Consider the following 19,236-nt stretch of genomic DNA (forward strand, 5'->3'; position numbering starts at 1 on the left):
AACAGACACATAGAGAGAGAGGTACATGGAAACAGGGGGGAGAGAGTGTGAGAGACATGAGGGAGAGAGAGAGAGAGGGGGAAAATACAGAGAGAGAAAGGGTCTGGGGAAAGCTATTTGGGAGGGGGGGGTTTGGAGGGGGAGAAAAAGAAATTTAGGGGAATAGCATGTGAAGAGTGAGAAACGAAAAGGTTTAGAACATCTTTGTCAGATTTGTTTAGGCTAAAAAAATAAGTTAAAAGTGAGTAAAGTTAATCAGGTAGTTAGAAGATATAAGACTTAAGAATTTTATGCTTAGATATGTTTTGAAATCTTGGGTCTAATGAGATAGAAAACTTAAAAATTGGATGTATCGAGATATTTTACCAAAAAATATAAAAAACTATGAAAAATATATTTAAATATATTAAACAAAACATATCCAAATGAAGTTGAGAAGTAGTGAAAAAATAGATTTTAAACAATTATGGACATTAGAAGTATCATTATGGATCATAGGAAAGAAAGGCTTCTTTTTATTTTGAGCACTTGATTTTTGCTCGATAAGGTTTGTCTTAATTTAAAATTATATAAATCTTTCTTTCGATGAAGTCTATCATCTTCTTCAATTTGAAGAGATCTTTGAAGTTGAAAAAAATCAAGCTCCACTATCTTCAATTTTATTTTCTTTTAATACTCATACTAAGATGAGGGTAGTTTGTGAGTATAGTGCCTATTAGAAAAGATTCATCTAATTGAATTTTACAATCTTTAAATTCATTCACTACAAGCTGCAATTCATGTATTTGGGGAATAATTGCATTGTTTTCAATGAATTTAAAGTTCGAAAAATTAGATTTAAGAAACCTTTTATTACCAAACTCTTATGTGAGGTATTTGGTTTTAAGAAGCTTCCATAGCTCCTTCGCCATGGCAACTGATCCATGCATGTTATATATAGGATTTGCCAAAGCGTTGAGGACATAAAATTTTCAAATATAGTCATCTTGCATCCATCTTTTATAAGTTTGAGTTTGCTCGTCGGTGGAATCATTAAATGGTGTCGGTAGTACAGGCATAGATTCAGTGATTATGTTAGCCAATTTAAGATTAGTAAGCAGAAAAAGGACCTTCTATTGCCATCTCTTAAAATTCAATCAATTGAAGTGCTCGAGTTTTATAAAATCGCAGTTCATGACTTTCAAGAAAGTCATGGTAGTCTCATTGTTTTCACGTATAAAATATCGTCTTGAATTGTTGGAAACCATTTAGGTAAAATAGGGGCAAAAGATGGTAGGATTTATGGAAAAGGAAAATTGATTCCTTCTTGTTTTCAAGTACATAGGAGTGTTATCTTAAGACGATATTAGCCCCTCTTCGATGCTATAATAGATTTCTATTAGAAGGGCAACTCGTCCTCGGGATACAGAAAACAGAAATGTCTCTTCTGATGTTCCAAAGCTCTGTGCACCAAAACTTGAAACCCACAGTCAACACCAGAGTCTTATGTGTTAAATAGAGAGAGAAAGAGAAAAAAGAACAGAAAGAGAGAGAGAGATGAGGGCTATATTAATCTATGTGGAATTTCACAAATAATTGTTTACGAAAAGGTTAGTTGAGAGTGTATAGTTTGTTTGATTGTTTTTCGTATGGCAAAAGGGGCCATTTTTATAGAGCTCCTAGAGGCTACCCATTTACTAATTTACTTTTGACTAATTACTTAAAATACCTCTAAACAAAAAGTTATTATATTATAGAATAAGGGTATCTAAATATCTAAAAATGTTAAGCACTTTAAAGGTCTACACCACAAGTGGTGTAGCTTAACAAAACCCAAAGATAAATGGTCTCACTGTATACAATCCATTTGATAATTAACCTCGAAAAAGTACTTGTATGTAATTTACTCTTATTAAAATGAAGAAAACATATATACATATTGCAACTGTTGCATTTGCAGGGCACTCACAGAATTTGAAGGCATCACTTACAAGCACTCACACAATTTTCTAGCTTCTTGAATTGACGACAGGTTTTTCTAGGAGAGAGAGACTCTTGTAATGGTATTCCTGTTTTGAAGAGGGAGACACAAGTATTTGGATTGGTTGTTTTAGGGAGAGAGAGAAAGAGAATCTCTTGAACTAGGAAGCTTGGGGCATCATGGCTCTCCTTTGGATTGAATGTGTGGCAACAGGTCTTGCTCAAGGGCCACCTTTTCTTCCTTTCTCTTGCCCCATAGAACGCCGTATAGACCACCCACTATCAAAACTCCCCCTATCATACTGCAAGGCCCACCCACTTTTTCTTATTCTTTGTGACCTTAATTGAGGTCACAATATCATAGTAAATATTTTTTTTTGTCAAATATATAACTTTACTGAAAAAATGAAAACTAACTTTACTGAAAAAATATATAACTTTACTGAAAAAATGAAAAATGAAAAAATGAAAATTAAAATGATGTTTCTAAAATAAATGAAAAATAAAGCTGATCACGGAATCCGTCCTAAGCTATAGTTTACCGAAGTGAATATTTGAGAAAACTACACTTTCGAAGTGGAAACATGTAATGGTCTGAATACTCATTCCATTCTGAAGTCCCAAAAATAGTATAGATCTGCTTGAAAATATACAATATAGATAGCATGCTACAAAACATAGTGCTTATGGGGCTTGAAATCAATTTCTCTTTTTAATCCATAATTTTCTAGATCAAGATAATAAATTTAATTACTTTCCCACTTCAAAACAACAATTTTCAATATGTAATTTCAACAAGCCTTAGCCATAAAATGTCACGTCTTTACACTATTTTATTTTTAGTTTTTTTTCTATAAACTATTTTGACACCAAATTTTGTACGTTCAATCCTCTATTAAACTCGTACTGCAAAAAATACAAAAAAAATATTTTCAATAAAATAAAATAACCAAAATACCCCTGAAAGTTTCAAGTGGTATTTTGATTATTATATTTTATCGAAAAATTATTTTTAATATTTTTTATAGGTTCGCCCCAATGAGAAGATATCACGTACCAAATTTCATATTCATACAAGTTTTAAAAAAAACTAAAAATAAAATACTTTGAAACGTCGGATCTAAGATCAAATAGTGAGTGGCTCTCTTGATCAAAATTGGACAGCTGGGTCGTAAGGGGAGGATAGAACTTCCATGTTGTACGGGAAATATAAAAACCTTTCCCTTCAATTAGTTTGTTATAAAAGTTCAATTTTTCTCAAGTTAATTTACTTGATACAAATAACCTCAATACCCTTCTTCTTCCAGGGCTAAAGCCCGAAGGTCTGAAACACATTATTTTCATTAAAAATTACGAGATTGGAAACTAGATCAAGTATAAGTTATTTACATCTTTTTGGCTTGAACTAGTTAAGTTGGGACAAATTACAAAAAAATACCCCACTTGTTCTGGGATCTAAATCCAAACAATATTTTTCAATAAAAAAATATATTCCTATTTTGAGATTTCATACAAGCAGTGATGTTTAGGTTATTTGGCTCAAATGACTTGAGCGAGTTCAAATTACCAAATAACTTCTATTCGAAGTAACAAACCTCGGAAAAGAGCAATTTGGAAATTTGTTGATAGAATTCTTGAGGATGCACCAAAAAGAAAGCCACTTTAAAAGATTCACTTTTTTAGTCAAATTGTTGATTTTACCAACTCCATTCATTTTTTAAGGTGGTTTGACCATTTAATAAAATTTCCCTTCCTCTAAAACGCATGCAGTACACCCCTTATTTCGAATTTTCTACCATTTTACTCTACCAACAATAGTGAATATTCTTATAGTTATCAGCTCCAAGTGCATAATCGTAAAGGCCATTTTGCATGGTTTGCAAGATAGTAATAAACTCATAGTTGGTATAACAAACCTTCCCCAATACAGTGGCTCATTCCATAAGAGGGCTGACAAAATTGCAGTTATGAGGAGGACTAATGGCGTGAACATGGCTGTGAAGACTGGGCCTTTCTTCTCAATGCACCACAAATTAAGCCAATATGTCAGACCAGTAACAGCAACCCCCTGTCATGGATTATTGAACACTTAGTTCCCAGCTTTAGGATACAAATCTCACCCACATAAATTTCTCAAGAAGCTAATTTGTTTGATGATATTAGAAATTTAAGTTTTTGTAGGAAGATTTAAGATCTGATGAATCTTAGAAGGTTTGAATTGTATATTGATTTGAGGCACTATTTCATGTTGAAATCGGTTTCTTTTTTTTCTTTTTTTTTGTGGGTGAGAAAGCAGGAGGGATTGGAGCCCTTGATGTCAAGATCTAGTTTTATGGTCCCGACAACCGAGTCAAGAGCCATTTTCCTATTTATCTTAGAATGACAAATATCATTTATGATTACCAAATGAAAAATTCAATCCTGTAGGATAACATTTCATTACCTTCTCCATTTTATTTTTATTTTTTATTTTTATGTAGGTCAATCTTGTTTCAAGATAGATCCAATTACGAGGCAATGGGTTGAGCATACCCGTAGTGAAAGACAAGGATTATGGCCAGACCGGTGTAGGAAAATCAAACCGAAACGGTTAACAAGGCATGGGGCTGGAAGTGAATCGGCCAGTTCAAACATCCTAATTGGGCAACTCGTGGGAAAATTAATGAAAAAAATAGATTTAAAATAATCGATCTATGCTCAAGGGTATTTTTGAAATTTTTTAAAAAGATGGAAAAATATAAAAATAAGTTATAAGGGTCAAAATAATTTCCAATATTTTCCCAAATGATAAAAAACATTAAAAAATGCATTACAAGAAAATTCCATTTTTTTTGAGATTTCTATAATTTGTTTTAATTTTTTAAAAAAATAACCAGCAGGGTAACCTAAAGCGGGTAGCCGGTTCCAATCTAACCGGGTTAGAATTTGAACCGCCTGATCTTTCCTACACTGGGCCAGACCACCATAGGCCCGTGAGCAGAGCTTGGGCACACCTGGGCCAGATTTGTGCCAGGCTAGGGCCATGGCTCGCGTTTGTAGGATACCCACTCAAAAACCATACATAATAAAAGGATAAATCCTTTTTCCTGAGAAGGAAAAGCAATCAATGGGAGGGATATCTGTTATTTTGGAAAACAAAAGCATGGTAGTGCATATAAAGAAAGAAAACTATGCCCTTCTTTGAACCACACCTATAATGCCTTAATCATGCAAAATTGAAGGGCCAATGTAAAGGGTTCATGGAGGCTAGGACTTACACAATATACCACTGAGAGGAGATTAAGATCCCAATTTAGTTTCCATGAAGAGGGTCTTCTCTCAATGGCGAAGGCCACAATTGCAGACTGGAGTGCACTAAGAAAGCATTGTAGAGTTGTCAAAGTCAATTTTGCAGGATAGGCCTTCATCAAGGGAGCCTACAAGAGAAAGAGAAAGAATGTATAAGAGGTCCCCTTTTTTTTTCTGTAAGTATATATATATATATATATATATAATTTTTATTATAAGCATTTAGTATCTTAGTGCACATTCATGAATAGATACCAAACCACATATTAAAAACTGGGGGATATCCACTTGGATTCGGCCAAGTTACTTGGACTTGGTTCCTAAGCATGCCGAGTACTCCGGTGTAACTCAAACTATAAACCAAAAAAAAAAGGCTAAAAATTTTCAAAATGTATATATGAATATAGAAGTAATGTACAAATCTATGTAATTTGGATTTTTTTATAATGATTTGTGAGCATTTCTTGTCATGTGCCCTATCTTTATATTATCATCTTTCTTCAATGTCTCCAACTATGAATCAATTTTTTTTATATCTATGTTTTATATTTTTTCTAGGTTTTTCGGACTTTTTATGTTGTCTTTAGTTTTGCTTCACTTTACAAATTTTATTTATCTTAAACGACTTTTTTATTTTTGTTTTAAAGGCGTTTTGGGCTCTATACACTACTTGGCTAAATCTATTCAGACTTGGCCGAGTTACTAGGTTGGGTCAGGGAGGAATCCAGGACTCGGGCTGAGTTTTTAGAACAAACAATCGACTCAAGCATCCAAAAGATCCAGTGCCCATGATGATTTCATAGAGAAAGTCGCCCTTCTACTAGAAGGTTTGAAGCATTATGTTGTTTCAAGCTACGGAGTCTAGACAATTTTGTTGCTTTGAATTCTAGATTAGCAAGGGTTGTAACGTTTAACTTACATATTTTAAAGTTCAGGATAATTTACATGTGGATCTGAAAGCAAATGCAGAATTACTGCATGGTCTATATTTGCACATTTTATTCCACTTTTCTTCTTTTTCGGGTTCTTTATATTCATGTTTTGCCTTGGTTCGATATTGCAAACATCGAATCAGTTTTTCCTTTTCTTGTTCTTTTTTTTTTTTCAAATTTGATATGAATTTTAAGACTGTCGTATGCCCAAATTTCAAATTGCACCATCTCTAAGGTAGCCCGATATTGAAAACATCTCAATATTCAATATTCTAAACGTCTGACTTCTCCATATTTTATGCACTTTTTCTTCTTTTTTTAAGTATAGGGAGTTTTGATGTGTCCCGGGCCACCCAATACCTTCTTTTTTTTTTAAAGCACTCATCATATCTGAACGTGAAGGTGCCTATGCACTGGTTTGACCAAATAAATGTTGTTAAACATCTTTTAAAATCACCTCAATAAAACTGTGAGAAAAATATCATAAAATAACTTTTGTAATAGGAATACCAAAATTTTGGCTAGGATTCAGCCTCTAAATCAAAATGACACGGTCTCTATGAATCCATGGACTCAAATGTAGAAATGCAGCCCCCCAATAATTGATTTCAAAATGTATTTTGACCTTACTTTTTAAGGAATATGTAGTCACTAGAATGGAGATCATGCATGTGTTAAAAGAAATACTTTTAGAAACTAAAATAAAATTTTTTGAAAGAAATATTTGAACTATTATTTTATTTTTTTTGAGAGACCATCATTTACATCTATTCTTTGATTGATGGTTTATGCCTCGGGGGCACAAATGTAGGAATGTGTCCCCCGACTCATGTAACACTTCTTGAAATAAAAAAAGGTATTGAAATTTTTACACGTACTTCACAGTTATAAAATAACAATAATTCGTTTTTTAGAACATAGAAGGGAGACAAAAGGACACACTAAGGATAGGTACTCCGAGGTTATAGACATTGTAGCGCTACATACTAAACAAAACTCTAAAATTTTAGGAGCATGGGGTAATTTGATATTTGGAATATCGGATTGCTCCCATCATAGGGCAATTCGGTATTTCTAATATCAGCTCCCCTAGAAATAGGGTGGTATGATACATGGGGCTTCATACAGCCATAGAATTCATGATGGTTTAAAATAAAAAATAAAAAATAAAAAGTAAAAAATAAAAGAATTAAAAATAGAAGAAGAAGAAAAAAAAGGTCACATGTTTATAACATCAAAAAAAGGCCAAAGCAGGAATAGAAAAAAAAAAACACAAACTAGGACCTAGACATAAAATCAGGGAAATTATAGGCCATGCGGTAATGCTGCATTTGTTTTCAGGTCCACACGTAAAATTTCAAAAACTTAAATGAGTCTATACTTGCTATTGATTATTCAAAACCCGCATAACCAAATTGCTTCATTTTAAGCTACTTTGGAATATAAAATTGATCAAAATGAGTATAGGTATGAAAAACAAAAGACGCAGGACAAAACTATTAAAAAAAAAAGAAAAGCAAACGGGTCTGCGTTGGTGTTTTTTTGCAATCTTAAAATATCTAATAAACCTGCTTTAAATAGGCTGGTGCTTTAAAAATAGGAAAAATATCTCAATACCTCTTATTTTGAGATTTTTATTTCACAATAGACACAAAGTTTTAAAAGATATCTTTGGGTATAAAAATTGTAGATTTTATTTCTTCTAACCCTCTGAGCTAATTTAAATATGTTTTTTTAGGCCGAACAAATCTAAAAAGACATCTTTTCTAAAATCATCCTCTCTTTCTAAACCTCTCTCCCTTCACGTTTTCTCTCTCCACATCTGCCAAACCCACGTTTTCTCTCTCCCTATAATGAAACCCCTCTCTCTATTTCCCCATTTCCTCTCCCTGTGTCTCTCACTCTCTCTTCCGGTGCTCTCCTAACGCTTTCTCTCTCCCCGTGATAGACAAATTCGAGAGCTATCAATTTGATAAATAAATTGCACATCCCAATTCGACTGGCAAGTAATCTAAAAGCTCCAATTTAATTGCCAACCCATCTGAAAGCTCCAACTTGACTGTCAACCCATTTGAAAGCGCAGATGATGTTTTGGGAACCTTTGAAAACTTAGAGAATGTCTTTTGAAAACTATATCTATATTAGTTCCTGAAAATATTTACTGACCTCCATTGAACATTTATGCACCATCTATGTTTTCCATATAATTTTATATATTTATGCTGCAAAGAAAGAGTTCGGTGTGAAGAAAGTGGGAAACAGGGGAGAGAAAAAGAATGGGAAATACGAAAAAAGATAGAAGACATGGAGAGAAAAAATAAGGAGAAATATTAGGAGAGAGAGAGAGAGAGAGAGAGAGAGGGGGGGTCTGGGAGATGGGGAGAGAGAGATCGGGAAGAAGACACGGGAAGGGAGAGAGTGAGAGATAGGGAAAGAGAAAAAGAATGGAGAATACAAAAAGAGAGATAGAACTAGGGAAAAAAAATAGTAGAATACAAAAAGAGAGATGACTCGGAGAGAAAAAATAAGGGAATACAGAGAGAGAGAGTGTGTGTGTGTGTGTGTGTATGAGGAGTTTGGGAGATGGGGAGAGGGAAAAAAGTTTAGAAAAAAATTCCTTTTTTAAGTTTGAGAGGAGGAGAGAGAGAGTGACAGATGTAGGAAGAAAGAGAAAGAGAAATTTGGGGTATATAAGTGAAGAGAGAGAAATGATTCGGTTTAGGTCTTTCTCATATTTATTTAGGTTAAAAAATAGGTTTAAAGTGGCCAAGGGGTTAGAAGATATCTTTTAAAATATTGAGTTTATCAAGAAATGAAATCTAAAAATAAGAGATATGTAGATATTTTCTCTTAAAAATATACCAAATCAAGTGAACATACTCCAAATTTAGAAATTGTACCAAAGAGTGTCTTCCCTCATGATGCAACAATTGTTATCAAAGTTTTCTAATTGTCTAGAGTGAACCATGTTCTTTCTTTGGGAGCTCACTCAACAAAATTGTTCACTTCCATGGTCTAGAATAGGAGTTTTCAATCATTTTGATGGATAGCAAACTATATTATATAGATACAGACACAATGTTTATTTTTAACACAGATACGAGTGTTAGAGACGTGAACCCCAAAAAATGACATCCAGACACGCTATTAATCATTAATTCAAAATGTAGCACCCTTATTGTGTAGCTATTGAAAAGTGCCTAACTATAAGCTTTCAAAACTACTAAAAATCAATTGCCAGCACATGGCAAGGTGCAATACAATTCATACCATTAATGGGAAAAATATATGGAACAATAAAGATTTTAGATGGCACAAAACACACAAAGAAGAAAGATGAATATCTAGTGGTCCATAACTTGGAAAGAAAGAAATCAATAGTTCACAGACTTAAAAAGGGGGAAACCAGTAGTGGTTCATGACTTGTAAAGAGAGAAACTAGTTGAGGAGAGAGAAAACATAAAAAATTTCATAGTAGTTCAAAAAAATCTTATTTTTTATTTATAGTAACAATGACTTATGAAAACCCTAATTTAATTAATAAAAATTTTATTTTTTATTCTAAACTACTAATTTTATTTTAAAATATTTGTTACTTTTAAATATTTGTTACTTATAAAATAAAATACTTTTAATGAAGAATGAAGTTTCTAAAAAAAGAAACATCACTTTCAAAAGAAGAAATGTGTCTAAAAAAAAGATATAGTAGTGGAAAGTTAATAGAGATGTCGTATGCATGCTCAAAAGTGTCAACATACGTATTGATGTCCGCCAAATATCGACATATGGTCAAACCCTAGGATATGTGTCTATGTTTCTTAGATGGCAAGTAAAAGAGGACTTTATTTCTCGCAAAAGCTCAACACGTGACTGAGATTTTAGAAAGTATGGACTACAAAAGTTAAAATTTTGAAGAGTGCTTTACATACATACCTTAAAACAATTTCTAAAATATGAAATGTTCAGTTTTTAGGTAGAAATTACAAAGAATGTCGGCCAACCCACTTTTTTTTATTTTTTTCAAATTTGCCTTTTGGTATGAGGATGAAATCCTCAATTTTAATTTTTCCGTTAGTAGGGCAATGCCCCAAGCTTTAGGGTAGTACCCTACTAATGAAAAAAAATTAAAAAAAAATAAAATCAAATTTGGTCCAAGGATATCCTCACACCGAGAGTCAATTTTGGAAAAATAAAAAAAAGTGGGTTGACCGTTCTTCTTTGTAATTTACACATATAAATATAATATTCTGGCCAAACCTGACCCGTACCCAAGCCGTTGCAACTAATGAGGATATCCTTGACGTTCACGGCCCTAAACTATTGTAAAATATCATATTTAGGTGGTCCCTATGTTTTCATAATCAATCTTGGAGAGGAATACAGATTTCATGGAGAACACGAACAACATCATAAGTCATAGTAATAATATTAACATGCGGGAGATCTCCCAGGTGGATCCGAGAAGCATGTCATATAATGTTCACGCAAGCCATGTGGTCCGAAGTGTAAGCCTCAAACATATCCCTAGGCTGCAATGTATGGTCCACGTATGGTGTAAGGTTCTAGAATTTGGACCCCTTGGCTTGCATAATCTTCACATAAACTAAGTGGTTAAAGGATCTATACACAGATTGATCCCTACACTTCAAAAACTTTATAACAATAATAATAATAATAATATGATGTTTGGAACATCGGACAAAAAGCAAAATTAAAAAGCAAACAAATAGACCTCTATGTAAGTTTTTCAAAATTTAGACCTCCACGTAACTCTCTATTTTATTTATAGTACGGACATAAATTTTCGACACTAAAGTTTCGATTCATATAGAAATAAATGTGAGTGATCAAATTTTAAACTGCTAATATGGCATCCTCGAGTTTAATGGCTGGGACCCAAACCGCAAACTATTTTAATGAAGATTCATAATTTACAAAAGGGATCGTATACTATGAGAACGGTTTCAATTATCAATAACCATCAAATGTGATCTATGAATATATAGGTATCTCATCAAATTTAGATTTAATTTTTTTTTTGAAATTTAAATCTGATCACTGCCACACTTTGAAATGCCTGATTTCGTGGCCAAAGGCCAAAATTATTGTGACCTTGAATGAAAAGTAAATGGATCCCCGTTCCACATACGACGGCCAAAGTAAATGTGACCTCCTCAAACTAAAAGTAAATAATCTTATTATGTACTTTTTCTCAATAAAATCACCTTGATTGTTATTTTATAAAATTTCTTCCAAAATAAAAACATTATAAGATAAGCTAAAAGATTTTATACTCTTGTGGGAATATATTACCCATTTACTCCCTGTGGTAAAACCCAATAGAAGAGTAATTTTAGACTGCAAATTTTAGGAATGTAACATCTTCAACCCATTGTCTAACCTCAATAAAAATAAAAAAAATAAAAATAAAAATGGAATTAAACTCTCTATGTACTAAAAAGAAAATGTATCAAGACAAGACAGAGACCGTCCAAAGTTTGAAGGGCAAGATTTAAGGGTCAAAAACTCAAAAACTTAAGTTTTTTTCCTTAGAAAATAATCATATAGTGATTCTTTGGTGGTTCCCAAAATTTTAGATTAAAAAACTCCTCCCAAGTACATCTTTTAACTAAGGAGGTAGGCATACATTATGCTTCCCATACGCATAATATATGTGTTCATTAGATAAAAGGTGTGGTTTGTATAAGATTGCAACCTTAAACAAGTCAATTAAGACACATCTCCAAATTTTATTATAAAATGTAATTTTGATGTAAAAAATTCTTAGGATTATATCTGAAAATCTATTTTTATATCTAAGCATAAAATTTTAAGCTCTAAAAATGGTTAAAATCAACTAGATCTATTAACATATGGAAATCTTAAAAATGGACGGTCTAGATAATGTGTTACAAGATGCACTATTCCTGGGACTCATAAATTTTTTTTTTTTTCATATTCATACATCGCGATGTCAAGATGATCTATTAGAGGATGTTTCAACATTCAAACAATATCTCCGATGGATTATTTAGATGCATATGTAAATGATAAATGATTGCATTGTGTCCTTTAAAGAATTTTAAAAAAAAAAAAAAAAAAATTCGAAGGGTGAGGTTTGTATAAGTTGACCACCTTATATTATAAAGTAAGTCACACTCCAAATTTTGTCGGCAGATATAGTCTTGGTGTCGAAACCATTATTATGGCACAAAACTTCATGTTCAACCCTAATTATGAAATTAAAAATTTTAAAATAGTGCATATCAGGTAGATCTATAAATATTCGAAAATCTTGAAATTAGACAACCCAGATGACTTATTACACGATTCACTACTTTTAGGACTTGAAATTCAATTTTCTTTTTATATCTATATATTTTGAAGTCGAAATGACCAAATAAAAGGTCGGAATACTCTTTTTTACTGAATTTATATGGTGCAGCTTATTTGTACTGTCAAGTTGTAATGTAATAAAAATTTTCGTTTTGAAATTGCACCTTTATAAACATTAGAAAACCCGAGCTTAACCTATTCAAAAATAATAATAATAAGTTTTTTATTTAATTGGTTGGAAAATTCGGGGAGGTATATAGCAGTCTAAATGGCCATGATGGTTGTAGAGTTCATCAATCTTCTATCAGTAGAAAGACGATGATGAAAAAGAGGATGACGAAGAAGGAGTTGGTGGAGATTCACTACAACGTATAGTTGAGATTCACTATACTTTTGTTTTAGGTAGATCAGTAAAGAATAGAAGCCCCTACTTGTTTTAGAAATAGTTTGTAGTTTTTAAATGTATCAAAGAGAATAAAAACCTAGACCAGGAGCTAATGCCCAAGTGATACTACACCGCGACCTCAACCCCATTCCGAGATATTCCCTATACTCACCAATGAAAACTATATCATGATTCATGAAGAGTATAAAATACACCATCTTTCACATATACTTAGTAGTTACCATCTCATAGTGCAAGAATACTCTAGTAGTGAATGAAAACTATATCATGACTCATGAAGAGTATAAAATCTATACACCATCTTTCACTTAAACTTAGTAGTTACCATCTTATAGTGCAAGAATACCGTACTCTAGTAGTGAATGGTATGCTTTACTTATTAGTTTATTTTTTTTAGTTAAAAAGCAGGAATCGAACTTGAGATATAGTACCGCTAAGTAGGAATCGAACTTAGGATGCAGTGCCACTAAAAGTCGGCAACTAAACACAGTTCTTAAAAAGTCACCTTTCGAATTGTAGGAATGAATAAATAATGCATTACATTAAATAAATAAATAAATAAATAATGCAAGCATCAGCAATAGGCCAACCTGCAAAACGAGCCATAAGGCCCATGCTGCATTGCATGTGAGCATGAGGAAGGCACCTTTCACCCATTCGTCCTTACTTGCAGTTGAAGAGGTGATGGAATGCAGAGATGAATGGTGCAAGTTGAGAGACTTAAGAGGAGGACCTTTGTACAAGGACAGTATGAAAGCCCCTGTTATGCAAATCACTGCCCCTACAACCTTCACTTGACCGTGGACATACCCCATGTTAAGCCTTTCCATCCTACAAAAAAGGGGGTGGATTGCATTATCACTTCATATGTAATGCTCTCTCTCTCTCTCTCTCTCTCTCTCTCTCTCTCTCTCTCTCTCTCTCTCTCTCTCTCTCTCTCTCTCTCTCTCTCTCTCTCTCTCTCTCTCTCTCTCTCTCTCTCTCTCTCTCTCTCTCTCTCTCTCTCTCTCTCTCTCTCTCTCGTGTTGCACTCGAGGTTTTGAAATTCGGCTGGCCAAGGGACCTCCTCTTGGCCGAGCCAAGTTATTCGAGCAAGTTCGAGTGGACTTGCCCAAGTCCGGTATAGGGCCAATATACCTTAAAAAATAAAAGAAAAAAAAATGAAAAATCTGAAAAAATAAAAACATATAAGAGAAAGTAGAATAAATAAATAAAACAACTTCAAAAATTTAAGCTTTAAAAAGTAGAGGAAAAATGGATCCAGAAAAATTAATTTACAACAAGCCCACAAATGTAGAAATGCGGGCCTATTAATCAATCTATTATTTAGATGTATTTTTGGATTTAATATTTAAGGATATGTAATCTCTAACATGTAGATCATGATTATGAAAAATTAAGTAAATTTTAAAAAAAAAAATTCTAGTAAGGTAACATTTGGACCGTTAGTTTCTATTGTTTTTAGATGGAACACCTACATGCATCCATCTTTAAGTTGGACCGTTAGTTTCTATTGTTTTTAGATGGAACACCTACTTGCATCCATCTTTAAGATGGATGGTTTACTCTTTTTAGACTGCATATGTGGTGACGCGGTCCAGCCCACATTAAATAATTTTCCTTTACAATTTGGGACACTATAAAGAAATTAAAAGATTACAAAATATAAAAATAGGGATTTTGTCTCAAAACACCACCAATGTTACCAAAAACATCAAAATCACTTAAAAAATGAGTAATGATTCTATGAGACCCTCCCACACTCATGTGTATAGGAACCCAAAGATCATCATTAAATTTGGCACAGATCTCTAGAAAAGTTATCACATGGATGTGAGACTTGACTTTTTTAGAGATTTGTGCCAAATTTAATGGTGATCCTTTAAAATCCTACACACACAGATGTGCGAGAGTGTCATAGGATTGTTACTCTTAAAAAATTTATAAAATATTTGTTCTATCTTTTAAAAAATTATAGTTTTTTTAAAAAAATTATATGCCTCGAGTTGGTCACACAACTCGCGGCAACTCAAAATCTCCCATAGGGCAAATCCGAGTAACGGGAGTCTGAACACTACTAGCAATTAAAGGAGTTTCATCAGGCCTCCGAGTACCGCTTCATAATCAATCAATCTCTCTCTCTCTCTCTCTCTCTCTCTCTCTCTCTCTCTCTCTCTCTCTCTCTCGTCAGTTGCAATTAAAAGTATTTCATCATCTGACTTGCTGTCTCACAAGGTGTAAGTTGCAGTTAAGAGTTCATTAGATCGCTCTCTGCTATGGACACTTTTGGTATTTTGTGGAGAGAGAGGGGTGTTGTAGTTTTACCTAAGAAGAATGGCCATGAGAAACGTAAGAGCAGGAATGGCGTTGGAGGTTGCGGCTGCGAAGGTTGCTGTCGTGTATTTGAACGCAACGTAGTACAAGTCCATGCTCACAGTAATCCTACAATACAATACAATGCATGCCTTTTTCTTCATCAAATTCTTTATTTATGCAATATCCACATAAGCTTATTGTAGTTTTGCATTGTTATCAAGGTTGGACCGGACCTACTGGTCGGATCAAATCACTTGGTTTGATGGCCACGACGGTCTAGTCCATTATAAAAATTAGATTTGGAGGAAAACTTAACAAAAAAAAAAAATTTAATTGGTTTCAATCCATCAGACTAGTTGGTTTTGATTAAAAAAAAAGTTCATATAAGGTGGCAACCTTATTCTATAGAAGCAAGGTTCACTCCGAAAATCCGATAGAAAAGTTGTTCTGAAGTTGGAAAACCTTCCAATTGATCATTTCGACTTTGAGATTTATGAATATAAAAATAATTTATTGTTAGACCTAAAAATATTATATCTTGTAACAAGTTACTTGAACCGTCTATTTTCAAAGAGCTTCAAGTATTTTTAGATCCGCTCGAAGTGCACTATTTTTAAAAAAATTAATTTCATAATTAGGGTTGAACAAATTTTAATTTCATAATTAGGGTTGACCATGTATTTTTAAGCTATTATAAGATTTTCAACATCGAAACTATATTGTCCGGTAACATTTAAAAGTGTATCTTACTTGTTTAGTTTAAGGTAGACATTTACCTATTGTATAAGGAGGTCACAGTTACTCATCTAATATGAAGTTTGACTGCTTGGGTATATTATAAAGTTCGAGAAAATTTCGTTTGAAATACATGCAGCAACCCAATTTCACAACTAATGGTCAAAATAATTGTGACCACCTAGTACAAAAGGTATGTGGTCTCATTGTAAACTTTTCCTTTAATTAATTAAATAAGCTAAATAAAGTTGAACAACTTCTTTTGCAATATTTACAAATGCTTTTTCTATATTTTTCTTAAAGTACAGTCTAAGTTGTTCAACTAACAATTGAAGTCCATTTTGATTGGACCAGAACCCTAAACGGCTCAATGGCAATCTAGATCTAATAAAGCTGACCAGTTAATTTCCAATCACATGTTTGGGCGGTCTTTAATAGTTAGCTCTTCCCGAACCCAAAGTTAGGCTTAGTCTTTCAAGACTTGGTGAAGTCCACCTGGACTCGGCTGAGTTACTCAGCCTCACTCAATAGTGAGGCCAAGCATCTCCAACTTTTATGTACAAGTTGAGGTATATAAAAATGTTTTTCGAAAAAATTAAACAAAAAAATAAAAAAAATATTTTATAAATATATCATATTTTATTTGGATATCTACTGGAAAAGATTAGTGAGGTTTTTGTTTTGTTTGTCCCATATTACCTATTTTGTCATTTTCTTTTTTAATTTTTGAAAGATTCTCCTACTAGAAATCAATTATATCTTTTTAAAAAAATTCGAGCACTTTTTAGCCCTCTCATAATAGACCCGGCCGAATAACTCCCCTCGGGCCACGACCGGCGAGTATCCAAACACATGGCCCAGTACTAACACAGGCTTATGCTATTCATTTCTTTCCCTTCATTTTCAAAACAAGTGATAAGAAAGAAAAACATTCCTCACCCTATTAAGGCCAGCAAGAAAACCTTGCAAAAGAGTGTAAAGGACATTGCAGGAGCCTTCTTCCTGACCATGATCATAAAATAAAGCATAATATTAATTTAACAATAGAAAGCCAACAATGAAGATTCGGACAAACTCTCTCTCTCTCTCTCTCTCTCTCTCTCTCTCTCTCTTTTATTAATCAAATCATACATTGAATAAAAGTTTGATTTAATCTCTCTCTCCTATTTATTAATCAAATCACTCATTGAATAAAAGTTTGATTAATCTCTCTCACACACACACATTTATTAATCAAATTACACATTGAATAAATGTTTGATTTAATCTCTCTCTCACTTTCTCTATCTCTCTCATTTATTAATCAAATCACTCATTGAATAAAAGTTTGATTTAATCTCTCTCTCTCTCTCATTTATTATCAAATCACGCATCGAATACAAGTTTGATTTAAAAGAGAAGAAGAAATAAAAACTCTAACTGAGGTTTGATAACTTTCAAAGAAAGAAAATGAGGCCATGACCGCTGAGGCTATGGTTTGCTACTCATTGGATAAGTTTTAGAAGAGAGAAAAAATTAAACCATATAACTGGACTTTATTACCTTTCAAAAAAGTAAGCAAAGGGGGCTAATACTGCTGAGGCTATAGCTTGCCTATAAACAACAAACACATAGGGGTTCATTCCTCCTTTAATGGCTACCTTGGAGAACAAGGTCAGGCCTGCATATATGGACTGGGATAAAATCATTGCCAAATAGGGTTTGCAAGGCTCCATGGAAGTGAACCACATGCTAAGAGAGCTCATAGTGCATTGGATGATAGGATCACGAGTTTCAGCTACTTATATACATGTTGGCATCCCACTTAATGGTATGTTTATTAAGTTAATGTGTACGATAAGCATTAATTAACCATATGAATTATGTAGTGGGGTTTATAGGGTGGAAATTTAACGATATGAATCATGTAGTGGGGTTTATAGGGTGATTTCCACTACGGTTGAGAGAACCTATGCCACATGTTTGATATTCTAGATCTGTCTTTCAAGCAGTATTCCATCATGGGCCACATCTTTTGTGTGCACCCTTGTTAGAGAAAAAGTTGTTAAAACGTTTCTTCTCCTTCTTGCTCATCTTTCTCTTCACTATTGTCATTTTAATAAGCATGAAGCCGCACCCGAAATCTCCCCGGAAAGACTAGTCCTAGGGCAGAAAATATGTGCTATAACTAGAGTGTTTGGAGAGGGGCTGGGTTGTGGTGGTAGCACCCCTGTACCTAGCTATCATGTTATGGTTTTCAATCTTGCTGACACTACCCAATGAAACTTTCAAAAAAACTAACTTCCTAATTTATTGAAAAACATGAGTAGGCTCATGTCTTCCCTACTGTTAGGGGCATGTTTTCCCCAAGCAAACAGGCCCCCGCCATAGGGAAGAGGACGCAGTTCTTTTAATTGACTAGTTTATGAGCTGGTTCCCATCCATAAAGAAGAGGACTTCATTCTTTTAACAGGCTATAGGATGGGAGCCGTGCCCGCTAAAAGACATCGTTCCGGTCGCATATAGCTTCACTAGAAGTCGGGTCTTAAATTGAGAGCAGAGTAGAAGTCCATGTTATCCCTTATACCGAAGAGTAAGAAAACCCTACTACAAGCCATACTAACTTATCTAACTGCAGGAAAGGCAGACATGGTGTTGAGAGTCATCGCTTATTCTCACAATCCCCGGAGGGGATGGGGCGGGGCGGGGCGGGGCGGTGAAAGCCATACAAATTAGGATACTTCTGTTTTTCAATGACAAAGTCAGAATTAACAAAATTGTTGGGGTCTTTGGGTTTATATTCAAATTGGTAGGAGAATATTTGATTTGAGTAACTTTTAATAAGATCAGGGAATATTTTTTTACCTGATTTAGATAGGATCGTTTTTATAAGGACATATACCTCACGTATTGGTCAAGGCTCGTTAGGATCACTGTGTTGTATATAAAGAGAAGAGGGGCATTAACGTCAATGGGTAGCAGTGAGGCCATTGATGACGATCTTAGGCATTGACGTTGGGTATCTTGAGGGCAGGGCACTAACAGGTAGCAGCGGAAGGCAGTGTTCGACAGGTCTTACCGGCCTCGGAAACTGGCCAAGGCCCGGGTATGAGTAACCGCTAACTCGGCCAGTTCAAAAAGTGCTTTAAAAAAATTATAAAAAGTAACAAAATATCTAAACAAAAATATTTTAGAGAATAACTGAACAAAGTATATTCAAAAGAAGTTGAAAAGTAGTGAAATAAATGGATTTCAAAAAAAATTGATTTGTTCAAGGGTATTTTA

General features: G+C 33.7%; 1 protein-coding gene across 2 annotated transcripts; it reads right to left on the bottom strand.

The window, feature by feature from the left end:
• Nucleotides 1–1,861: 1,861 nt before the first annotated feature.
• LOC18441204 (WAT1-related protein At1g43650) lies at nt 1,862–17,723 on the bottom strand. 2 transcript variants are annotated; one of them, XM_011627627.3, is made up of 7 exons: nt 17,515–17,723; nt 16,912–16,974; nt 15,247–15,363; nt 13,512–13,752; nt 5,217–5,375; nt 3,876–4,027; nt 1,862–2,261 (listed from the first exon to the last, which is right to left on the bottom strand). In XM_011627627.3, exons 1-7 carry the CDS (start codon nt 17,715–17,717, stop codon nt 2,138–2,140), a joined length of 1,059 nt encoding a protein of 352 aa, XP_011625929.1. In that variant the 5' UTR covers nt 17,718–17,723; the 3' UTR covers nt 1,862–2,137. The 2 variants fall into 2 exon arrangements, with proteins under 2 accessions (XP_011625929.1, XP_020527376.1); XM_020671717.2 differs by lacking the exon at nt 16,912–16,974 and having other exon boundaries at nt 17,515–17,712.
• Between the last annotated feature and the right edge of the window lie 1,513 nt (nt 17,724–19,236).

Source organism: Amborella trichopoda, chromosome 11 (genome assembly GCF_054954075.1).
Source record: "Amborella trichopoda isolate Santa Cruz 75 chromosome 11, AtrichopodaSantaCruz75HAP2 v2.0, whole genome shotgun sequence".
Taxonomy (NCBI): Eukaryota; Viridiplantae; Streptophyta; class Magnoliopsida; order Amborellales; family Amborellaceae; genus Amborella; species Amborella trichopoda.